A 23955-nucleotide genomic window follows, 5' to 3' on the forward strand; every position below is an offset into this window, starting at 1 on the left:
TAATGCCTTACTTCGTCATACTACAGTGTCACACAAAAGTAGCAAAAATAGCAAATCTACAAGCTCGCATCGCATCTGCAAATTGTTTTTCTTTCTACCGCTTTCTTTTTCTGCCAAAAGAAGCCAGCGTGGGTCGGATTCTGCAGCTAGTGTTATCTCCTTATAACTCTATGGCAGGGGTGCCCAACCAGTCGCCCGTGGGCTGATTGCCAGTGGACCACAAGATTATTTCAATAAATTATCTCATTAATTTGCAGGTGAGATTAAAACTTTCGGGTGGTCCCATGGATGGTTATTGACTGCCACACCTACCATTGAGTTTGATGTATCTACTTCAGTATATGGTGGCATCAAAAATGGAAGATCTACAAGCTCTCTACAAGCTCACAATGCGTTGTTAGCTTGTGCGGCACATGCATAAATGAATCATTCATTTACCTCTCATTTACCTGCTTTCTCGACAAAACGAACAAATCTACTGTTGTAACTTGATTAACAGTAATATGCTGAGATGATGTACAGTAGGGGTGGGCAACTTTGATGATGGAGAGGGACACTATATTTCCACACTCACTCCAGAGGGCCACATTGCATATACTGTACAGAAACCTCTACTAAGCTACTAAAGTAATTAAAGCGTGTCATGTTTGGAATTGTAAGCTGAAATCAATAATATATCAGTATTCCGATATTAACCTGCGGGCCGCATTAAGTGAAGGTGGGGGCCGCATGTGGCCCCCGGGTCACCAGTTGCCCATGTATGATGTACAGGCAAGCAAAGATACCGTTGCGGAATATGAAGCGATACACTGTTCTGCAAATACAAGCTTCTACTTACTCACCGTCAATGCGTCCATTGCATGCATCCCATTAATGAACAACATAAGCCAAATTTAAATCCTCTTAGAGAAGCTATACAAACATAGCATCTAAAACAAAACACATTCCAGCCAACAGTTGAGCCTAAACCTGTGAGTGACCCATAGAAAAGTGTTACCCTAGGGGGAGCCGTTTCACAAGAGACCCATAGACTCAGGAGACCTGCATGAATACAGGCTCGCCAAATTCATTCTTTGTCGGGCAGCGGTGTCGCACACCTACAAGCTCACAACGCGTTGCGTATAAAACTAATAATTTTCATAATAATGAAGCTGTGGTGGCACAATTTAAGGCATGGCGGGCCGCAACAGTTAAATGCACGAAGGGGAAATGCAAACATAATGTTTCTAAACAAAACTGCAAGGTTTCCTGTAGAGCGTCAATGTGAGTGTTCGCTCATCTCACTTGACATGTTCTTTGTCTTCCCTTGATGCCCTCTGCAGACTCTTGCCAGCCCATGAAGCTACCCTGTATGCCCGGGGGGAGGCTCTCTCCCCCTCTACCTCCCAAGAAGGTGATGATTTGTGTGCCTGGAGGCAGGGGAACCTCCCCTTCTCCGTCCCCCAACCCCCTCAGCACCTTCGCCCAGAAGTGTCCCCCACCTCAGGGCATGCACCACGGCACCCTGTTGCCGTCCCATCTCGCAGGTCTGTCCAGCCTCCACCAGAGCCACGGCCACCCGCTGCAGCTCCAGTATGGCAGCATGCACCACCCCAGCCGCATCATCGAGGAGCTCAACAAAACCCTGGCGCTGTCCATGCAGAGGTTTGAAAGGTTGGTTACTTTGGAAATTAAGTAGACTAGTAATCGAACTAATCGATTTAATTGATTTATAAAATTATAAATAATAAAATAACCGATTAATAACCGAACCCTTTTTTGGACCTTTCATTATGGGCAATATCTTCCCCAAAACATATTTTCACTATTTTGCATGGCAGTTGTGCGGATAAGTATAAAATAGGGCTAACTGCTTAATCGATTTGTTGATATTTAAAAAAAAAAACGATTAAAAAAAGCATTTCTAGTTTATTTGATTCATCAAAAAAAGTAATCGATAGAATAATCGCTACGAAAATAATCTAGTTGCAGCCTAAGAGCTATCCTCTATTGAGGTGGTGGCTGTTCATTCAGTTGGACTACCCTTCACTACGCAAGCACAAGCTCTGAGAAGAAGATGACGGCACGCTAGAATCACACGGCATGTTCTGACGTTTATTAAGCACAGAGAATATAATACATTTGCAGAGGTCGCATAAAACTAGCTGGAAGGTCTTAGTCATGACTGATGGAGCTAAGCAGGATGGGATATGAATAGGCACACAAGAAAACATGACGTTGAAGAAAGCAGATCACTTGTACTTGAACAGTGGCATCCTGTATCCTTGAGCCTGCAGCAGCCTGATAAAGCTGCACACATGGCGTCACAAACATATTGTTGCTGTCAGGCAGAAATCTTGTATCTCTATACTTCCAACTGAACATTTTTTAAAGTGAAAGTGATCAACATTTGCTCAGATGATTACCTCTCACATTATCTCTTGTTTCTGTTAGATGAGCTGACGGTTCTTGTGTCACACTCTGTGCCGCAGGGTGATAGACTTGAACCTTTTAGTAAAGATATGATGCTCATCTTCTGACATACAGATCTGTGTTAGAACACCCAGTTCCGCAAAGCATGGCCTATTTTTGTACTTATCGTCTTTGTCTTTGAAGTGTTTTCTTTTATTATAATTTTTATTTGGAGGAAGGGACAGGGTAGAGGATTGGATATTATGCAACCTGGTATTAGAAAGATATGGTTTCACCAATGACTTAAAACGCTGGATAAACCATCACTTACAATCAGTCTGAAAGCATGGACCAATTGCGTAACATCATGCATTGTCGTTGGTTCATCAAATGGTTCATTGGTTTAGCGCTTGTTATCAAATGAGGTACATTGTTATCAACTGAGGCACGTTTGAATGGTAGGTGCTAAGCCGTAGTTTTTTTTTCCGCTTTGTGTTATACAAGCTGTGTACATCGTTTACCTTCTCATGTTCATCGTAGTTGAAAGGCTTGCAAGGGATTACATAGGATTTGTACTTTTTAATATGTATTTGTGCCCTTCGTGTAGTTAAATACTGTAGTGTGATGCTGCCACATAGCTTCTCCACAAATGCACACGTTTCCATTTCCGTCTGTGTGGGCCCTCTCAATACTCGTTTTTGTGAGCTTGCATAGTTTCCCTGTGGTTTCTCAGCAGGGAATTGTGGATATTCACGTTGTGATGCTCTTGCAGAGTTCTGATAACGTGGCTTAAAACCCACTCGTATGACTATATGGATGTATTCTTGACCCAATTAAAGGTACTGTAAGTGATAGTTTTTTTTTGTTAAAATGTTAGTTTTACATTCTGAGTTATCATTGTTATAGTGTTTGTTCAGTCCATGTCTGTCCAGCTCTTTAATAAACGGAAAATAAATGTTGGGAGTACGTCATTAACTCTTTAACAAGGCAGATGTTCCTCTGTCCTCCAGCTCTGCCTTACATGGTGGTGGACAGTGTGCTCTCCTGGACAGGAGGGACATCCCGTCTGCGATCATAGACTGTGACGATGACAAGGAGAACATGCCAAATGAGAGCGACTACGAGGACTTGCCCAGCATGTATAAAGATGAAGACGAGGATGATGAAGATGACGACGACGATGAAGATGACGACTCCATATTTACAAGTAAGCGCTTTAGCCAAGGGGCGGTGATTGCGAATGCAGAATCATTTTGATGGTTTTTAACCACTTGAACCCCAGCATTCATTTTCTGGGGGGGAATATTAGCCAAAAATAGCAGAGCTACAAACTCACAAGCTTTTGGTATAGACGGAAAAATGCTGTCCAAGTAGAGTGACAACTCTCTAAAGTTGACTAAGTCCAGAGGGCTTAAGTGGACACTGTGACATTGCAGAGTCATTTTGATGTTTTTTAAGCGGTCATTGTGACACAGCAAAATTATTTTTGATGGTCTTTAAGCGGTCACTGCGTTTTTAAGCTATCAAACGAGGAGTGATCACAGTAGCCTACTTTGTTCTCTAAAAATAACTGTAATGTGTATATTGGTCCTTGCTAATACTCACAATACCATGGTACAATTTCTGTCTTCTGCATGTCAGTTGGAGGCTGTGGATAGCTAGAAAATGTACATTTAAAAATGTAAATGCTAACATTCCAGGAATTAAAAAGCTGTTTCCAGGAGCTTGAAATCCCACAATGATGTAATCAAATCATCAAAAACAATTTTAATCCAAAGCCCAGCTCGGAGATGCAGAACAAGCAGACAGAACGGATGCATGTGCAGTGCATCTGTATTGTATTGTGAATTTGTACTTCCATGTGCTGTTGTTCTCATGTCTTACTACATAAAGTACATCAATCAATCAATCAATCAGCATCATACTGTAGGTGTATGTTTAGACCGTCTCTGTCAAAAATAGCAGATATACAATGTAATTTTAGATTTCTTTGGCTATTCAAAAATAACAGATATACAAGCTCTATGATCTTGTATATCTGCTATTTTTGAAAAATCTTGACAATTTGTGCAAATCTTTGAATATATATATTTATACCTTTTTAACTCAAATCTTTGCTTCTGGGGTCCGGCAAATACATATAATGTTGGGGGTCCTTGACATGAAAAAAGTTTGAGAACCACTGATATTATAGCAACAAAAAACTGTAGAATCCCCAGAAGATTTTTCCCCAGACGACGATCTTTCTAAAATGGCCAAAGAAATTTTAAATTGATACACAGACGCTTTCCGGGTCTTAATGGGTTAAGTACAGTGTGTGTCTGCTGCAGTCTCTCTGTCTCTCCTCTATTTGTGTGTGGTGCGCGTCAGGTTCTGCGGTCTCTCTTTGACTGGATGTCTGTGTGAAGTGCGCAAGCGTCATGGGTTCCGCGGTCTCTCTCTGTCGAATTGTAAAACAGTGGTGCCAGATTCGCTCTCTCACTAGTATTACATCCCATATGCCGGACGGACTTGATTGACGAGTTCCACTCCATGTAGAGGGGTCAATTTACAATTTAGGCATTTTGCCTCTTAGACCAGAGTGATTTTAAATTAAGCAAGGTAAACACAAGGTAATGCATCAAATGCATAGAGACAGTGTAGTGCCTCAGTAATCTAGGCTCATAGGTAAACCAAGAACCTATCATTCTATAACTATATTATAGAATATTGATTGACTGAGGTTAATCTGTTAACTTTAACTCTGAGAGTGGACCCGTACAGTTCCATGGGGGTTAAATTAAGACACTGGTTCGCAATGTTGGGTCCAGGGACCACCACCACCAGGGGTCCAAATGGAGCTTTACATGTCTAACTCTGAGACTGAACAAATGGAACCAAACGGACCCAAGGGTCCGTTTGGTTCCATTTGTACACTCACAGAGTTAAATGATCAAACGATATGGACTCCCAGAGCTGATTGAAATGGGGGTGCATAGCCTCATGCATATCAAACTGGAGGGTCTGAGAAAAAGGTAGATAATCACTGGTTTAGCAGATTTTGTCCCTGCAAGCTCTCCCGCTAAGATTGTGATTGACTGCCATTTTAGGTAGGTTGGCTCTGAAGGTGCTGAGGAAGGACTCTCTGGCCATCAAGCTGAGCAACCGTCCATCCAAGAGAGAGCTGGAGGAGAAGAACATCCTGCCTATGCAATCGGACGAGGAGAGGCTGGAGTCCAGGCAGCAGATAGGCACCAAACTCACACGGTTAGTGAGATGCATTCACATACTGTACACCTCACACACAATCCTCGGTGTTCATTTAAACTGCGAGTTATGTGTACATCTCTAGTCTCTGTTGACCAGTTAAGCCCCATCTCAAAAATGGCAGAAGTGGTTGATCTACAAGCTCACAATGTTTCACGATGTGTAAAAAAATACATTAAAAATACTATTTTTACGTATAATGACAACGCCATAGTGGTTCAATTAACACTGAGGATTTTACTGTGGACCCACTTGCACGTAATCTTTAGTCACAATTTCGGTTTCTTGTAAGCCAATTGAATATTACACTGCAGCCAAGTGCTGCGCGGTAGTTTTGGAACAGCGCTGCGCCTGAAGCCAAACAAGACTTGTTTTTGAACGCTGGCGTGATAATGGGCTGATGTTCTAGCTGACAGCACTGTGATTGTGACGGGCCAAAAGCAACGGCACTCGTCAACTTCTCGCTGTCCGATAGCACTTTTCCGTCATTTAATTTTTCCCCTTCAGTGTCCGATAAAGATAAGCCCCTCCATCTCGTTAAAGAGAGGCTCTGAAGATGGAGCTGACCTAATTTCGGCAACGCATCATCTCTCTCTCCCTCCCACTCTTGCTCACTCTCTGAGTCTCTCTCTCTCCCTCCCACTCTCCCTGTCTCTCTCTCTCTCCCTCTCTCTCTCCCTCTCTATCTCTCCCTCTCTCTCCCACTGGCTGCCTTCCTCCCTCGCTCACTGAGTCACCACAGTTGATGTATGTATGTGCCAAATTATCACCACTCAACTCCTCCACAAAACAGTTGCATTTTTGCTTGTCCATACCAACACACACATGCAGTACAGTTATTGTACATCACACGCAATTCAACAGTGCTTCCACACAGACACGGATCAAAAACCACATGCTTTCTGACAGTTTGTGAATTCAGTGGATCACATGCAATGCCTCCTCCCCATGGATCACATTTCTTCATCCACACTTTTCTTTCCTCTGTTCTCAATCCTCTGTTCTCGATGCGTTTTCACCCTATGAGAGCAAAGATGCGCTAGGCAGGAGAGGACATAATGTGTATACCCCATAATGGGGCTGAGCGATATGGATAAAATCAGATATCCCAATTTTTTTTGACCAAATACCTCTTATCGATATTTGATTATATTATTTATTTTTACTTTTCAAAACATTTCCAAAATTGCGAATATCGCATTTACAAGCTCACAACACATCGCTATTTTTGCATTTTTCTTGAACATTTCTGAACATTCTTTAAAGTATAAAATAGGGTTTAGGTTATTACAATATCCAGACTCCTATAGTCATATAACCTTAACCCAGCCCTACCACACAACTAATCCCATCAGCAGAAATAAATGGAAGGCTAGACGAGGATGATACGAACGGAGGCATGGGAAATGTGGTTGCTAGGAAGGGGAAAGCGAGAGTGTCAACTAGAGTCGTTGGCACGCTAGCCTCTGTTCCCCCCACTGCGTCTGGAACAAGCTGTGTTCCCAGAAGGCCCGCCTGCCTGCCTGCCTGCCTGGCTGTCGTATTCCCAAAAAAGCCCTGCCCCACTCTCCTTTCACCAGTGTCATCAGATGCATTATTCACAATTTTGTGCTATTTGGTCCACCAGCACAGTCCTTGGTGTTCAGCCAATCAAAGCTGATCAGGATAAATCCTGGTGTAGGACGTTCTGACCTCTGCACCGTTCTCTTGTCCTTGTTCCCCACGATGTATTTACTATTCATCAAATGGTTTATCATATTGGCCTTTTCATAAAACCTTGTGTAATTCCTTGCATAATGTCATTATGGCCCGGGTCCTGTGACCTCATACACACAGACTGCTGCTTTGTTGCATAATGAAGATGACAATGATGATTTGTGGGGAGATTAAATCGGTGGAGATTGTTTAGGCAGGGGCAATCGTTGTGGTGTGTATGTGTGTGTGCGTGCGTGCCTGCACAGGGATGACTGGACATCGATCAGATGTGTACAGCCGGCGCTGGGAAGCCAAGGACTCTCATGCAGTCCCCTCCCCATCTTGTTTCCCTTGAGTGGGTGCACTCGAGCAGGAAAAAACGAGAACAGGCGAGACAAGCAACTCTTTATCCTGATTTATACTACGTTGCGTGCGGATCTACAAGCTCGCCACGTTTCGCGCTGTGACATGTTGTGAGCTTGTAGATCGGCTATTTTCAGCGTGCTCAATGGATTACGGTGTTGGGTAACATTACTTTTAGAAGTGACTTGTTACGTTACAGGATTACCGCTATTAAAAGGTATTCCGTTACGTTACAGGATTACCTTCTGAGAAAATAACTTGTTGATTATTTATGCGATTATTTATAAGCTTGATAAACATAAAATCAAGAGTGCAGCTGCAGGACCACATTGGAAACTAGAAAAAGTGCTCCTCGGAGCACAGGTCTCCGCCAGGTCAGGTACGTTATTGTGGCCTCCTGGTGGCGCTATAATAGGCCAATGTGAAAAGGGTGCCATTTATTCTTAGGTCTTTCACGGCAATCAGACACTGCATTCATGATTTGAGGCATTTTGTTCCAAAAATGTGTTTTTTTAAATTAGACCTGCTGGTGGCGCTATAACAGGCCAATGTGAAAAGGGTGGTATTTCTTCCTCGGCCTAGTGGGAATGTGCGTGTGAAATTTCACGGAAATCGCAAGCTGCGTGCATAGTTTGAGGCTTTTTGTTCAAAACGGACCAATCCTGCAAACTTTGGAAGCCAACCATAGGTAATGAGGATGGAATAAGGGAAATCGGACAGATCCGTGTTGATCACATGACTATAGAGATACTGTGTACCGATTTGCATGACGTTTGGATAAAATCTGTAGGAGTAATGTAAAAAAATGGGTTTTGCACAAATCGGCCTCCTGGTGGCGCTATAACAAGCCCATGTGAAAAAATTGGGGCAGAGGTTCTGAATTGGCATCGAGGGAGTGTGTGTGCACAGTTTCGGAGCGAACGGGCCAACGGTGCCGGAGATTAGCTGGTAACACACAGACAGGACGGACACACACACGGACACACGGACGGACGGACGGAGGGTAAAACATACTCTCTCGCCATGCCTTCGGCCTGGCGGAGACAATAAGTGTCTCCTTATGCTTTAATGTGTTATCCTGGGTTTCAGTTATAGTGTGAATGATTTTACTTGTACATCTTTTACCAAAATCAAATAAAACCAAAAGCAAGCCTACCGGAGTGACCACCAGTGCTGTGGATGTGTACTGGGCTTCACCAAGGCTATTTGCGTTGTACTTCTCCTCTGGCGTCCACCAATAAATCCAAAAATAGTGTGAATACGTCCATGACTGCACTGTTGAGAGGGTAACCTCTCTGTCTTCTCTCAATATCTGCCATGTCACACAGGTGCGGTAAATGAATGTAATAAAAACAAGACCAGCCGGCGTGTGTGTGTGTTATACCATAAGTGACCCATTGAATACAGAGCCGAATAGAATGATAACGCAATCACCACAGCCTGCTGGCCCGCTCACCAATTTCCGTGTAACATCCGTGCAAGTCTCTGTGGCGTTGACACAGACGAGCTAGTTCATTGATCAGCAAACCTCGCAAATGTGTCGGATGGATTTTCCTTTTCATTTGTGGCAACAAATTGGGTCTAAAATGTAACTAATGTAACAATTACAGAGATTGGAGATAGTTTAGACACAAATATCTCACTAAACTTTGCATGAAGAGGGGGAAAGAAATGTGTGTGTATGCTGAAAATAGTCGATCTACAAGCTCAAAATGCTAACGAGTTGTGAGCTTGTAGATCGGCTATTTTCAGCATGTGACACCAGCACACAACCAAGTATAAATAAGTCTCTAGGCCTCATACACTGATTTGCATGTCCAGTCCTCATATAAGCGGTGTGCAGGTGTCCTCATGCTCCTCAATCCAGCATCGGCACAGAGATTGATTATCTGATTTCTTCTGGCACTCGTCTCTGTGTTGCGCTAGCTCTCCATCATGCAGCTCCTAATGCTTTATAACACGTTGAGATCTTGTAGATCGACTGTTTTTGGCACACGACAATAAAGTCTGTATATATAAGGTTCTAGTCAATTTCAGCAGTCTTATGTGCATGCCTAATGCAGCGGGTTGCAGCATTTTTAAAACACTGTACCAATGTGGCTGTCATGAGCGAGCACTTCAATTAAGATGAGAGTTGATTTGCACGAAACGCAAACAAGTCAATGTTCGCAGGTTAGCACTAGTCACAAATTATTATTTTTTTTGTTTTTACAGGAAATATAAAGGAACGTCCAGTTTACATAAACATATTTGGTTCCTTTGGGGACTAACTAGGGAACTGTGTATTACATTGAACTGGAATATGCCAGCCTGGCGCTAAATGTCAGTTTTGCTGACACTTAGTCAGTCAAACTGTGTTGGTTTTTAGCGCACAATGAATTTCACGTGCCTTTTACTTGTAATTGGTATTGTTGACAATAAAGCTGAACCTTGAACCTTGAAACTGCCAGTTGGATGACAGGACTAGGATGGATGGTACTGTGCTAAAGAGAAGTATCATTGCAGGAAATGACAAACTGGCAGAAACGCTTAGGAAGAGAAACTAGCCTAGCTTCCTCTGAAATGCATGTGATCACAAAGGCAGCTACTCGGTAGATTATTTATTACCGTTTCCAAACTATTTATTACTGTTTAAGCTATGTTCTCTGAGGTTTTCTGTTGGACGATGGCAATTGGCAGTGACATCACCATTGTACAGTAGGTTGATATTTACATTGCATATTGTAGCAATAATTTAACCCCAGACCCATAATGGTCCACATTTACACTCTCACAAATGAATACTCCTGGTTTTACTGTGAAGGTCTCTTATAGATCGTGTTAATTGTCTCCGCCAGGCTGAAGGTGTTTTTTAAGCCATTATTTGACAGACCGTGTTAACTGAGAGAGTCAGTTAACACGGAGAGAGAGAGTAGGGGAGTGACATGCAAATGGTCCAGCCACCCGGGAATTGAACTGGGGACTTTCTGTCAGGCATTAGAGCCCAGTGGTACACGCCCTAACAACTCAGGTATCGGGTCACCCCAATTTTTATTTATTTTTTCATCTGTTCAAAGTCTCTAGCCTTGCTGAATGTGCATTATCGTACAAGGCTGTGCTGACCATGGGTGTGTGTCTGCTGACCATGGGGATGTGTGTGTGTGCTGACCATGGGGGTGTGTGTGCTGACCATGAGTGTGTTTTTCTGCAGGCGGTTGAGTCAGAGGCCCACAGCTGAGGAGCTAGAACAGCGGAACATCCTCAAACGTGAGTTGTTTGCTTTTTGTAGCTAAAGCATCATCATTAAGCTGCCAAAGTCAATTTACACATGACCTTAATGAATCAACCAGGTTTCTCTCCTTTTATTGTATGGCGCTTGAATAAGACACTAGCTCTGTAGCAATGCCCTGATGCCATAGTTGTAAGAGCCTTTTTATAACATGCTGGTTCATACAGGTAGCCAAGTAATGTCCTAGTTACATGAAATCTAGTGGCATAAGTGTAATAACCCTCTCCTTCTAGGTTCTTGGTGTAAATCCCTTGATAAAATAAATACAAATAAATAAATTACCGTTATTTACCCAGGGGAGATTGCTGAGCACGCATGCTCTTTTTCAGCAATACCCTGCTTCATACTCACATACATTAAAACCTCAGAATTGCCCAGCATAACCACAGTTTTATACTGTTGATCACTGAGCAGCTCCACTTGAGCAGTTGGGGGTTTCAGTGCCTTGCTCAGGGGCATTTCAGCGGCGTTGGGGAGCGTTAAGTTATGGCCACCAGATTCCCCACCCAGATTGTTTTTTTTCCTGTCAGTCCACGCCACGGGACAGAACCAGGAACCTTTCGGTCACAAATGCGCTCCTCTAACCTTTAGGCCGCTGCTGCCCAAATATTTGAGGCAGGAAAACGGCAGGGCTCCCTGAAGAATCATGTCCAAGCTTCTCAACACAATCACAATCAGTTCTGTAGCATGGAACTCTCTTAACAGAAGATTTTTATAAGCAGTTCCCATCATCTCAGAGGCTCACTCCAGAGTGATGTCCACACCACAATACAACCACGGTTAAACAAAATTAATTTAATTTTAACTTTTTTTAACTTTTGCACTTAAATTATAATAACACTTGGGATTTTACTGGGTTGTAGTGCTACACAGTGTTCTGTAGCTAGCTATATATTTAGCACAGACATTAGTGCATTGTGGCTGCTGAAGGCCTTGTTATTTGGAGCGGTGTCCTGGTCTGCCTCCAGTAAGTTTTGCGTTTTACTTTTAACTCTTCTCTAAGCTGGAGGGTTCTTTTCCTGGTAATTGGTTTGGAATTGAACCAGCACTAGGATCCTCTAGTGAGATGTAAGCATTTTGCCTGAGAAATAACAGTTTGTGGTTTTCTTTAATTTTGCTCCAAAATAGGAAGACTTTTTGCATTGAAATGTTATTTGATCACAGCAAACCACGGGGAGTTTGTCTCTGTCTAGATAAGTGATGTTAAAGCTGTATTATGTAACTTTTTTTTTGGGTGAATAAAATGTTATTTCATCCAATCTGTATAACTTATGCAATTGGGGTGGTTATATTTGGTTTCCCTGCTCTTCTATTGAGACAACCTTTGACACAATCCCGTTTCAGGTTTGACACAAATTCTAAAATTTTTACCTGAAGGTCAAAATTTGATTTCTCCCTTGAGCCAAGCAGGCAGGCTCTATTAGCTCAGTGGTACAAATTTCAGCACTTGTGCTGGAGACCCGGGTTCAAATCCGGGGTAGAACAGGAAAGTTGCATGTTGCAGCTCTAACAGTCCTACAAGCAAAGGAAGTTTAAAAATAATTTAAGGCTTTTAAAAAACAAGGCACAAAATCGCATAACTGCGGGTCTTCCTTCTATTAAAAAGGCTTTCAGACAGTTTGTTAAATTAATTATCAGTTATCTGGCTAACTGGCTTGATTCCAACTACATGTTAACCTACATCTTAAAAGATGAGTTGAAAACATTTCTTTGATCTTACTGTAGTGGGAGAATTGCTTTCCCTAATCCTTTTACATTGGCTACAGTGATATGCATATATCTCTTGAATAATGCATACAAATCAGCATAAATCTTGAATAATGCATACAAATCACCAATGATGTGCTAACATGATATTTGTGTGCTAACGTTGATAATGTTGCCTATGGCAGTGGTTCTCGAACTTTTTCGTATCAAGGACCCCCAAACCGATATGTATTTGGCCACGGACCCCCATCTGAAAATGTTTTGTGCCAGAGACCTCCAGAAGAAAAGATGTATGTTAAAAGAAATTTCAAATTATTCACAATTTTCCATTTTTTTTTTATATTTTTCGAACATTTAAAAAAATAGCAGAAATACAAGTTTGCAGCGCGGCACGAAGTGACGCGCTGTGAGCTTGTAGATCTGCTATTTATGAATAGCCAACATAAAATATGGTTAAAGTCGTTAAAATGATTGTCACGCTGTATCAACTAATTTTACTGGGGACCCCCTGGAACCCCCCTAAGGACCCCTGGGGTCCCCAGACCCCACTTTGAGAACCACTGGCCTATGGAGCTTGGCCTTGTGGTTCATTGTATCCACATGGCGGTGTTAGTTTAGCTGTGATTGGTCTAATTTCATGGGGATAGAGACAGACGGCCCACTGGGTGCCACACCATAAAAATGTTATAACGTAAAGGTGCATGCATTTCATTTTAATGGATCATATTATGCAGATTAAGTTCATTCTTGTTTCAAATATTTTGATTGATTTTTATGAAGATTTAAGTGTTTATTCTTGCTAGTATTTAATGTTTTCCTAAGCAGCCACTAAGCTCATGTGCGGCATACACCGTGCAATGCATGACAAGTCTGTTTTTCTGCAGCACGCAATGAGCAAGAGGAGCTGGAGGAGAAGAGAGAGCTTAAACGAAGATTGTCGCGAAAGGTAAAGCCCGAAATAGCTTGACGAAATTACGCAGCATCACAGGATCTGCACAGGTGAACCGCAGGCCAGCTCTCCGTGATTCTTTTAAGGTGTTGTTTGGGTCACACATAGTGTTCACCTGGCAAAAACAAACTTCAGAGCAATGAGTCATCTGAGATGAGTAGTGAAATCAGCGGCAGTCCTAGTATTTCATCTCTTACATCTCCGCAGGGGGGACGATCATGTCCTCTCTGCCCTTGACTGTTCAGTGGGGTTGTGGCCAGGACTTCACCACCCCATCTGGAGGTGTTGGGCATGTTCCTATCACCTTCAGTTGCATGTTAGCACTTTGCACACACCTGAAGGCAATATCTTGCCATTGTGCCAGGAATTTGTTTGACCTTTTATTCCTCCTTAAGCTGGCAGCAAGTTCTCGGAGGATGACATTTTTTTTATACTCAGTGCTGCTCTAGCTCTGAGTGCTGTGATTTTGACACCTGGAGCTCCACTGTGTGTTTTCAATCAACCCCTCCAAACGTGCGTTGACATAATTTGTCTCTGAGATTTCGGCCATTTCTGGCGACAGACGTGTGCTCTCCATTAATTAATTGCCATCTGGTTGTTTGTAGTCCTTCAGAGGGATTACAGAGGTTTGTACCGCCTAACCTGATTACAGAAATAAAACAATATAACGCAAATCACAGTGGATGTTCGCATTGGTCTTTCTGCGATGATGTTCAGCTAGTTCGAAAATCTTGGAGGTGCAAGAACTGCCGAAACAAAGTTTCGGCAAGGCAATCTGTTCTCTTCCCAATTATGTCATTTTGTTATTTCCTTGCCGAACTTCGTTTCCACGAGTATGTTGCAGCTCTTTCACAAGTAATATTTTACAGACAACTGATGATGGTAACTAATACGTTTTCTGTGTAACACACAAATTAAGGGTAGAGTAAGTGATATTGTTTTGGTAATTATAATTTTTTGTTAAAAAGGTTAAAGCACTATATTCTAATAGTAATCATTGCTACAGAGCGTTTGTTCGATCACAGGGGTCTCTCCAACTCTTTAGTAAACAGAATATAGTACATTTTCAGGTAGGTGACAAGATTTAAGCCAATCAGGAGAGGGCACTGAAAGCGCATTTTCTGTTTAATAAAGCGCTGGAGAGACATGGGTGACTCCTTTTACTGAACAAACACTCTATAGCAATGATTACTATCAGAATATAAAGCTATTTAACACTTATTTTAACCAAAGTAAATCACTTACCCTACCTTTTAACCGAACGGTGCCAATTTAGGTATCCCTTAGACTGCAAATGGGATGTCCTGGAATCCTTTTGTTTTTCTTGCCCATTTTCTGTTATAATGATTTTGATTGTGTTGTTTCAGCTCAGCCAGAGGCCCACAGTAGAGGAGCTGAGACAGGCCAAGATCCTCATCCGATTCAGTGACTATGTGGACGTGTCTGAATCTGAGGATTACGATAGACGGGCAGATAAACCGTGGACCCGGCTCACCGCAGCTGACAAGGCCAGTACCACCAGTGGGACCCCAGAATAGCCCATATTCACTTCATCATTTTGACTAGTATATCGTCGCTGAAACCTTGTATCTCCATATTTCAACTCTTTTCCCGCAATTGAATGCCCTGCTTCGTCATATAAGGGTGTCGCACAAAAGTAGTAAAAATAGAAGATCAACAGTGTTGTGAGCTTGTAGATCAGCTATTTTGACTATTTTAAAAGGTTTTTAAAATGATAAAAAAGGGAACTGTTTTGAACATTCAAGGTTTCCACCCGACAGCAATGATATAAAGTAGATGCTTGTGCTGTCAGAGCCCTCACAGCCCCTTGTTGCTGTTCCCAGGGACACAAACATCAGTGTACTATGAGTTTCTAACCATGTAGTGAATTCCTTTGGGTATAGCATACTGTCAAGATTATTCTTTCCTCGTTGTTAATTGGTTCTTTACGTTGAATTATCCCTCCCTACCCCCACTGTAGCTGATACCAAAATAGCAGCAATGTTCATAGTGCAGAATCAAGACATTCATAATGCAGAAGAATGGTGGTTGGGGGATTAGTTACCCATTTATGGCATTTCCTCCTCAACCACGTCATGTGTAAAGACCCCCCCCCCATTCCCCCAAGCAGTCATGTTGCTCACTATCCAATGGTCCATGCATCTGACTTTTAATGAGCTCAAATGCAGTCTCTGCTGTACGCACGTGACGTGCAGACCAGAACATCACACCTGGGGACATTTACCTCATGTAAAAACATGGAGAATCAGCAATGGCTTACGCAACAGTCCTTTCGCCCCCTTTATATAAGGCAGTAATTGGACAGACAGTGCCCCAGGACCCTCTCCAACCTCAGTACAGCTCTGCTGACGTTGGCTCTGTTACTACACAGTCAAATGTGCCTGTATCATCTAAGGCTGGCTGGGGTCCGGGTATCGGTCGTTCTCTGCTGAGGCAAGGGCCTGGCTTTGTGACCACTGACCAGGGCCTGAGATGTCCCCTTGAGTCATACTGATTACAAATTGAATTGACACAACCGGATAGATGCGGTTGCTCATGACATCACACAGACTTCAGGCTATTAAGAGACCTGGGCCACTGATATCATAATGGGACGTTTGACTCTGTCTGCAAGGCATGAAATCAATCAATAACACGATAGTAATCAGATCTGCACCAAGGTCATTTCTAATCATCATCTGGGTGTGATGATTAGAAATGAGTAGTGCTTCCCCCCTCACTATCATTAGGGTACCCTTAAATGGGAACCCATTCGGTAAAAAAAAAAGGAAAAACATTATTATTAGTTATTGCCTCTGGGGACACCTCCTCCTTTTTGTGTTAAACAGGAACTCGGATTTGGCTCCTCCCCCTTTTTTTGTCTACGTCCTCCCGGATGCTTCCGTTTTTTTTTTGTCGACGTCCTCCCGGATGCTTCTGGGTTTATTCCTACTAACAACAACATTACATGTTTAAGGCAGTAGTGCTGATAGATTCTGCTGTTAGCAGAATCTGTCTTGAGAGATTACCCTGAATATAACAATGAAATAAAACTGTATTTTGAGCTATGATGGCTTCTTGGAATCTGTCAAAATACTTATTTCGCATCCCAAGTTCTGCCATCCTTTTCATGTCACTCAAGAACGTAGCTATGTTTTTCATTTTCCCAAAAGAATTATAGAAAATTATTGAAAAAAGTAATTGAAAAAACTCAGCCCACACACACATTGGAAGGACAATATCAGTCACCAGAACCAAGGACCGGTGTTTTTGATTGATCTATCATGATCAAAATGGAGTTTGAAGTCAAGTGGGTTTGTATAGGAAGGGGGCGTGTCTGATAAAATGAACATCAAATGAAAAAAAATCTAATTAAAATCTAAATACTGAATCAAGCAACTTAAACTGTCAGGGGTGCTCACAAAAGCCTGAGTAGACATTAAAATGACCCCAAACATGTTGAAAAGTGAAATATCCCTTTTAACGGTTAGATCGGTGGGCCCCAAATACTTTCAAGTGGGCCCTGATCCAGAAAAGGTTGGGAAACGCTGCTCTACACTGATATTTGAAATAAAAATGCAAAAAAATTAAATCAAAACTTTGGAGGGAGGAAATAAAGTCTGGAGCAGAATCACACATGGCATTTAGAGAAGTGTAAATGACTCATAAAGAGGACTGTGAGGAGCTAACGCTTTGTAATCCATCTCAATGTTCTGTTCCGTTTCTCTGCAGGCCGCTATACGGAAGGAACTCAATGATTTCAAGAGCAACGAGATGGAAGTGCACGAATCAAGCCGCCATTTAACCAGGTAATTCTCACTGAGGATTGCGGGAAACAAAAGAAAGGAAAAATCACGTCACACATTTTCACCCTTATCCTCATATAATGGTTCCTCACTAAAGCTCATTATAAAATGTGTCTACTTTCTCTGCGTCTCAGAGCTGGGCTGTGATCATTCAAAAACCTTCCTGGCAAAAAATGGCTTTATGAAAATGCAGGTTCAATATTGCATGCAGCAATGATTGCCAGGAATGTAGATACAGGACGTAGATCTACTATTTTGCCGAATGTTTGCCTATTTTCGCTGAATGTTTGCCATTTAGGCCAGAATTGGGTTCACGTGGTTGACATACAGCAGGCTTACTGTAAATGACAACGCTATCCACTAGACCTCTCTGAGATGAAGTACATGATGTCTTTCCCCTTGTTTCTCCTGAAGGTTTCACAGACCGTAGTCGACCACCACTGTCTCTAGCAACGCCAGACTGGCACTCCTCCACTGAGAACATTTGAGTGCTGGCAGGCAAATGGTGCCCGTTTCTACAATAAGGCCATGTCTTCTGAAAATGCCTTTTTTCAAGACCCACGCAGCTGAGTCGGTACTACGCCCAAGATACAGACGCCCTCTACTTCACACAGTAGCAGCACATGACAGCTCGGACCGACTCCCACCAGTCCCTCCGTGGAGTCCATAAGACCGCCCCACGAACCCCACGCTGTGCTCCCTGGCAGGATGCTCTGTACCCTACAGATAGGGACAGCGGAGAAGGCTTGGGGTTTTGAATTTGGCATTCTCTGGTGTGTCATGGGCTACCAATGCCCCTCTTCCATATCCGTTCCCCAGTGACGCCCGTGGACTTGATTTCAACTCCTGCTCTCAGTGGACACTTACTGCTGTTTGAAGCCCTCCCTTTACACTTGTCATTGGAGGTCCTCCTACACCATGGACCCTATGGATTGAATATGGACGTCTCAGCGGGTGGGTGCGGGATTGGCTTTGATTAACTCACTGTCAGCTAGAGATGCAGCTTTGCTGGTCTCATTGTGGACATTTTAGAAATGGCTTACAGGGATACGTGAAAGGGAGGGATCCAACACTAGAATCATGTGCAATATTTTCTCTCGGCTCTTCTTAGATCACAGTGCCCCCTGGAGGTCCCTCTGTATCATGACAACGTAGTCCTAAACTAGTCACTCTTTCTTGCTTATTGTGCAATTTCCCCACTGTACCGACCAATGTTGATCTAATTGCTAACTGTGAATTTGGGAGTTTGGGCAATGTCTGCGCTCTCTCCAAAAATGTACATTTTGTTTATACCAAGGTAGACAAGTTGACATTTAAAGAAAACTCACGCTTGAATATGTTCCATTTCATGTCAGGATTTAGACATTTAAAAAAATGCAACAAGATTTATTCTGCATACAATGTGTGCAACAATGTACTGCATTCTTTTTTTATTTTAATGTGTCAGTTTTGTTTGTTTTTAATAGTGGGACTTTGATTTTAAATAGTTAACTTATGTCTTCAGGGGAAGTCACAGCTCTGTGTGACTTAAATATAAAATGAATAGAAGATCTTAGAACCAAGAGCTGGGCTCATCATATTGATATTCACATGGTTCTTTTTTTGTCTTGTTTTGCAGCTCTATACATAATGACTTTTTTTCTCAACCTGTACATTGTATTTGCATACTGTACATTTTTCAACCATACTTGTTTTGATTTTTTGGAGCTTTTGAATAAGCAATACTACTCCTGTTGGTAGAGAAAAAAGATGCAGGTACAAGCGCAAGCCCCGTTTTATTTTTTACTCTGCTTGTACACTATTCTATTCCTCACTTCAGGGTTTTTAATTTTCTTTTATATTTCATAAATTATTAAGAACAATGATGGAGTCGGGAGGAGGGTTTCTTGATTGATCCACCTTAAATTTGTCGTCTCACTATATTCTGCCGAAGGGCATTCAGGCTGACAGACCAACTCTGTATGAGAAACACAATCATGCATTCTCACTCCTGTTGGAAGTCGGTTACAGGTTTTGGTGGATTCATGGAGACGTGAGCCTTTTTTATTTAATCCCTGGAAGGATTTGCACTGTTGCTTTGTTCGTCTTTTAAATGGTCACTGTTTTTTATGTCAGGACTCGTATGCATCCAGTAGTGTATACAGTAATATCCTCTGTATTCATTTAACTCTGAGTGTACAAATGTAACCTAATGAACCCTTCTGGGTTCATTTGGTTCCTTTTGTATACTAAAGTGTTAAATTAACACTGAGGATTTAACAGTGTAAGAGCTCTTATCTTTTGTCTTGACATTACTGCTCATGTACCTTGATCACTTATTCTAGACCAGTGCCCTTGCTTATAGGCTTTATACTGATCCAAATGATTTAAAATTATTTAACACCATATTCATTTATTTTCTTGTCATTAGAAAATTATGAAAAGGGGAGGGTCTGTTTGTGTCTTGCCTCTGACTGCAAGGAACAATGTATCCTCCCCAGTCCCCACAATTTGAAGGACTCCAGCAGCATAGGCTAGCTACAGTAGATGACCCAGTATACACTGAGAACTGGGACACAAAAGGGTTATGCACTTATGGTTTATATATATATATGAACAAACCAGGGTTTTGATAAAGACGTTGGAGCAGAATTGGTTTCACAGCTTGTTCTCATAATGAACAAACAGGGGTTTTGATAAGACTTGGAGCAGAATTGGTTTCACAGATTGTTCTCATTCACCATGTCCCAGTTTTTGCTAGTTCTCAGGTCCACTGGGTCATCTAATCGTAGTCATTGAAAGATGAGGCTGTTTTTTGTGCTAGAACCAGCTCCCTTATGATTCCAGCATCATGTCATTTTGGGGAATTTGACACTGTTAATTCCAGTGCAGTTGAACATAGCATACATGCAATTATCTAATCACAGCCCTGCAGCAACATTTTAAATGTGTTGACATCTGTTGTTTGAGCCAGTGAGCCAAGCATGAGGTTATCATTTTTGCTGGAATCAAGGAAAATGAAATTCACCAATGACCTGTTTCCTTTGTTAATTGAGGGGTTGAATGAATTTTAAAGTGATGGGGGGTTTTAGAATACCATGTAAACGATGCAACATGTCTATTAAATTCCATTTCTGAATGCATCTGTATTGTGTTATAATAAAATCCCAAAAGTGAGAAAAGGTGGCACCTGATCAAAACACAAGTGTGTGTATATCTGTTATCATACTTTATTGTGCTAAAACAAAATGACTAATGTCAGCCTCAGAACATGGGATATTTATATTTTCACCAGGAATTATTTCAGATTCAAAGTATCAATATTAATCAATATTTGCAAATCTCGTATACACTTTTGGTAACCAGTTACTACACCCTGCAATTGCCAAAAAATAATCGTAGTGGTGGGCTGGGAGTTTACACACAGTAAAGTTAAGCCTTTTCAGTCTAAAATCAAGCTGTTGAAGTGATATCCTCCTCTTTTTTTATGGTACTCTACGGAGGTAGAATTAATTGAATTTGTCTCTGAATAATAGCTTTAACTTTGTTTTCTGTCAACAGTGACTCCAATTTGTTGGACCTGACTAAATGTAATGAGATGATCACATCCTTCAAACCTCTGTTTACCGCACAGCAACTGGCCGTAATGCTACTTTACATGCTAGAAGTGCTACAACACATCAAAGCCTATAATATATACATATAATGTGTTGTATGACCAAGCATAAATTAAGCATAAAGTCACACTGACTTCAATATCTGAGACCTTCCTGGACTGGCTCCTCTGCTGACTATAGAAAATGGAATGATGGATGGTTGTAGTGCTATTGGATCAGTTATACTATCCTGTGTACCAAATGAGATGAGTTCCATGAGAAAATGAAAAATGAACCACAGGCCTTTTGTGATGGGTTTCGATCGCTGTTCTGTAGAGATTAGAAACATTATCAGGAATCATTGGCACATCCCGTATGCTGAACCTTATGCTCCAAGGCAGAGGTGGGTAACCGTATCTTTGATCTACCGGTAGATCAGGATGGGCCTGTAAGTAGATCAAGGGGGGCACTTTGAAAATCCCAGTCAAAGACATCCATTCTTTGATAACACTTTTATATGCAGATGGGTTTTATTCAGGTCAAATTATTTGACTTATTCTGTGCATCATTCTGATAAGTAGCCTATAAGACTTCAAAGAGGTGGTTATTTCCACTGCTGACTTGGCTGATGATGGTGCAGTGCATCTCCCCAGCTTAGATCGCACGCCCGAAAAGATTGCCCACCACCCTGGCTGGCTACAAGGGATCATGATGGTCTCATTTCCTATATACAGCCTCCTTCACTTACAGTATAATCCTTTCAAAAAACAAATCATTCCCACTGGCTTACACTGAAAGGTAACTTTAGATGTGGAAACTGCCCAATGTACTGTAACATATAGGACCTACAAAATTATTGCAGAAACATTACAATGTTTCACATTGTAACTCCACAAATGTAATGTACGTATTTACCGGTCTCTGTGAAATATCTTAGATATGACAAACCAAAATACTTAAATTATAAATTTCAGGACATAAAACTGCCATCAGAACAGGAAATCTTAACTCATTGGCAAAGCTTTACACAGAATTCAATGGCCCACCTTCATCTCAATGTTTGACAGGCCTAGGAAAAGGTTACGCATCAAGGTAGTGACATAACAAAACATCTAGGAGATCCTAATATATATGTTTTTGATAGATAGGACAATGTTCCCAAATGTCCTCAAGACATTAGCATCTTTCCGCCGGTCATAAAATTATTGGCTAGGAATGTGTCAAAAACAAAAAAAATCTCCATGAATTGAATGCTTCATGGGGTGTGTAATTGATAGTAAATAAGTATTTTTTTGGGGTGAACTACTCCTTTAATGATGTTTGTAGTGGCGATTTGTCCTCAAAACAATAAAACTCCAAAGGGCCACTGAGGCACCAGGTAGTGAATCTTACGTTTGAAAAGAGTCCAATGTCGAGACAGAATTAACAGGTTTGCTGTGTTTTATTCCATTTAATCTTTTATAGGAAAATCAGCATGTTATGTTCTGCCTCTGATCTGACCCTGAGACTGGTAAAAACGTGTGCACCTTCCTGGTGCCAAACTGAATCTGAAACTGTCTGTCTGATGACTGTTAAATAAATTCATCCTGTGCACCCCAATTGCCCAATACCTTCAAAATAAAAGCATTTAGCTGGGACACAAAATGTAGTGAAATAATAATGCATACAGTTGTAATCAAACTTATTCTACAAAACAAATCAAATAAATAAAGACAATAAATGTTACATAATACAAACAAAACAATGTTTTTTTCTATATGTTATGTTATTTTATGGTTTACAATGGTACTGATGGACTTTTTTCCATCTTGTTATTTTGTGTGATGATGTCTGTTTTTTGTACTGTCACCTTTTGGTGTTTTTTTCCCACACTTTTTGGTAATATAATGTATTGCACCTTTCATTGGGTGTGGTTTGTTGTACACCTGAATGCGATTTGATTCTCTCAGATAAAAATGATCTGCTGTCTCACATAGCCCATGCTCTGAGGAAGGCCTTTGACAGAAACATGTTGGCATGTATTTTTTAGCACAATAAAGTTTGAAAGTACACACATGATGCTTGTCCTTTTTTTATTGAGTGCTGCCTGTTCTCATTTTGGGGATTTTATTAGTATTTCTTTAGGCAGAGCACTCGGCGGGATTATTATTCAACAAATTGTATTTTTCTCTGTTCCTTCACTTCTGTTCATAAAAATGACCTAAAATTGAGCTGCTTGCTAAAGTTCAAATCCAATCAATAGTCTGAGTTAATGTGATAATGTCCCATTCAGTGCATCATTGACAGCATCCAGGGTGCCTGGAAAGATTCTGAGTATAAGGCAATATTTGCACTCAATAACTGCTATCAAGGTAAATTAGGCACCTATAACCCCTCATGGTTCTAGTCTCACTTGGCCGTTGGTGGCCAGCGGACCCGGCTCCATGGCAGAAGCTTCTGGGCCTCGTGGATGTGATGCCGGTGGTGGTAATGGTGGCGCTGACCACGAACTGCTGGGCTGAGCCGTAGGCACGGCTCCGTTGGTGGCCAGCGTCGTGCTGCCTCGCCTGGAGGTGACTCTAGTCTGCTGGTAGCGAGGGTCCACAGCAGTCACTTCCTCTGTCGTTGCGATGTTAATGGACTGGCTGTGACTTACAAGCTCCTCATACGACAATTTGGCACGGTCTCTTCATTCAACAAATCAAATGCCCTTGTGTGGAGCTGGGAGCTTCCAGTAGGCCTTTTCATCAGTGACAGTCTTGGAATCCTTGATGTGAACTGCAGACTCAATGAAAAAGAGGACTGCACCAACATGGGAGCAGACCTCACCCAGTCCTGCCTTGCAGTCACAATGGGCAGCAAGCACCCTCCCAGTGAGCTCTGCAATGATCCAGGGAGAGGTTGGCTTCTCCCTCGGTTGCTGTGAGTGGAGCACCTGAGAATAGATAAACAGTGATATTACTGTGAAAGAACAGA

The 23955-nt window shown here is 41.8% G+C and overlaps 1 protein-coding gene across 1 annotated transcript in view; it reads left to right on the top strand.

The window, feature by feature from the left end:
• The window catches only part of LOC311045371 (phosphatase and actin regulator 1), a gene marked incomplete at its 5' end in the record, with an annotated part of 34436 nt that extends 13932 nt beyond the window's left edge, over nucleotides 1-20504 (top strand). Inside the window, 8 exons of the mRNA XM_084057216.1 lie at nucleotides 1323-1653; nucleotides 3402-3598; nucleotides 5481-5637; nucleotides 10886-10941; nucleotides 13555-13616; nucleotides 14987-15127; nucleotides 17352-17428; nucleotides 17840-20504. Coding sequence (XP_083913342.1) covers nucleotides 1323-1653; nucleotides 3402-3598; nucleotides 5481-5637; nucleotides 10886-10941; nucleotides 13555-13616; nucleotides 14987-15127; nucleotides 17352-17428; nucleotides 17840-17855 — 1037 coding nt within the window. The 3' untranslated portion in view covers nucleotides 17856-20504. The remainder of the gene's footprint in view (nucleotides 1-1322; nucleotides 1654-3401; nucleotides 3599-5480; nucleotides 5638-10885; nucleotides 10942-13554; nucleotides 13617-14986; nucleotides 15128-17351; nucleotides 17429-17839) is intronic.
• Nucleotides 20505-23955: the final 3451 nt, after the last annotated feature.

The sequence above is a fragment of the Gymnoscopelus microlampas genome (assembly GCF_963454915.1).
Source record: "Gymnoscopelus microlampas genome assembly, chromosome: 5".
Classification (NCBI taxonomy): Eukaryota; Metazoa; Chordata; class Actinopteri; order Myctophiformes; family Myctophidae; genus Gymnoscopelus; species Gymnoscopelus microlampas.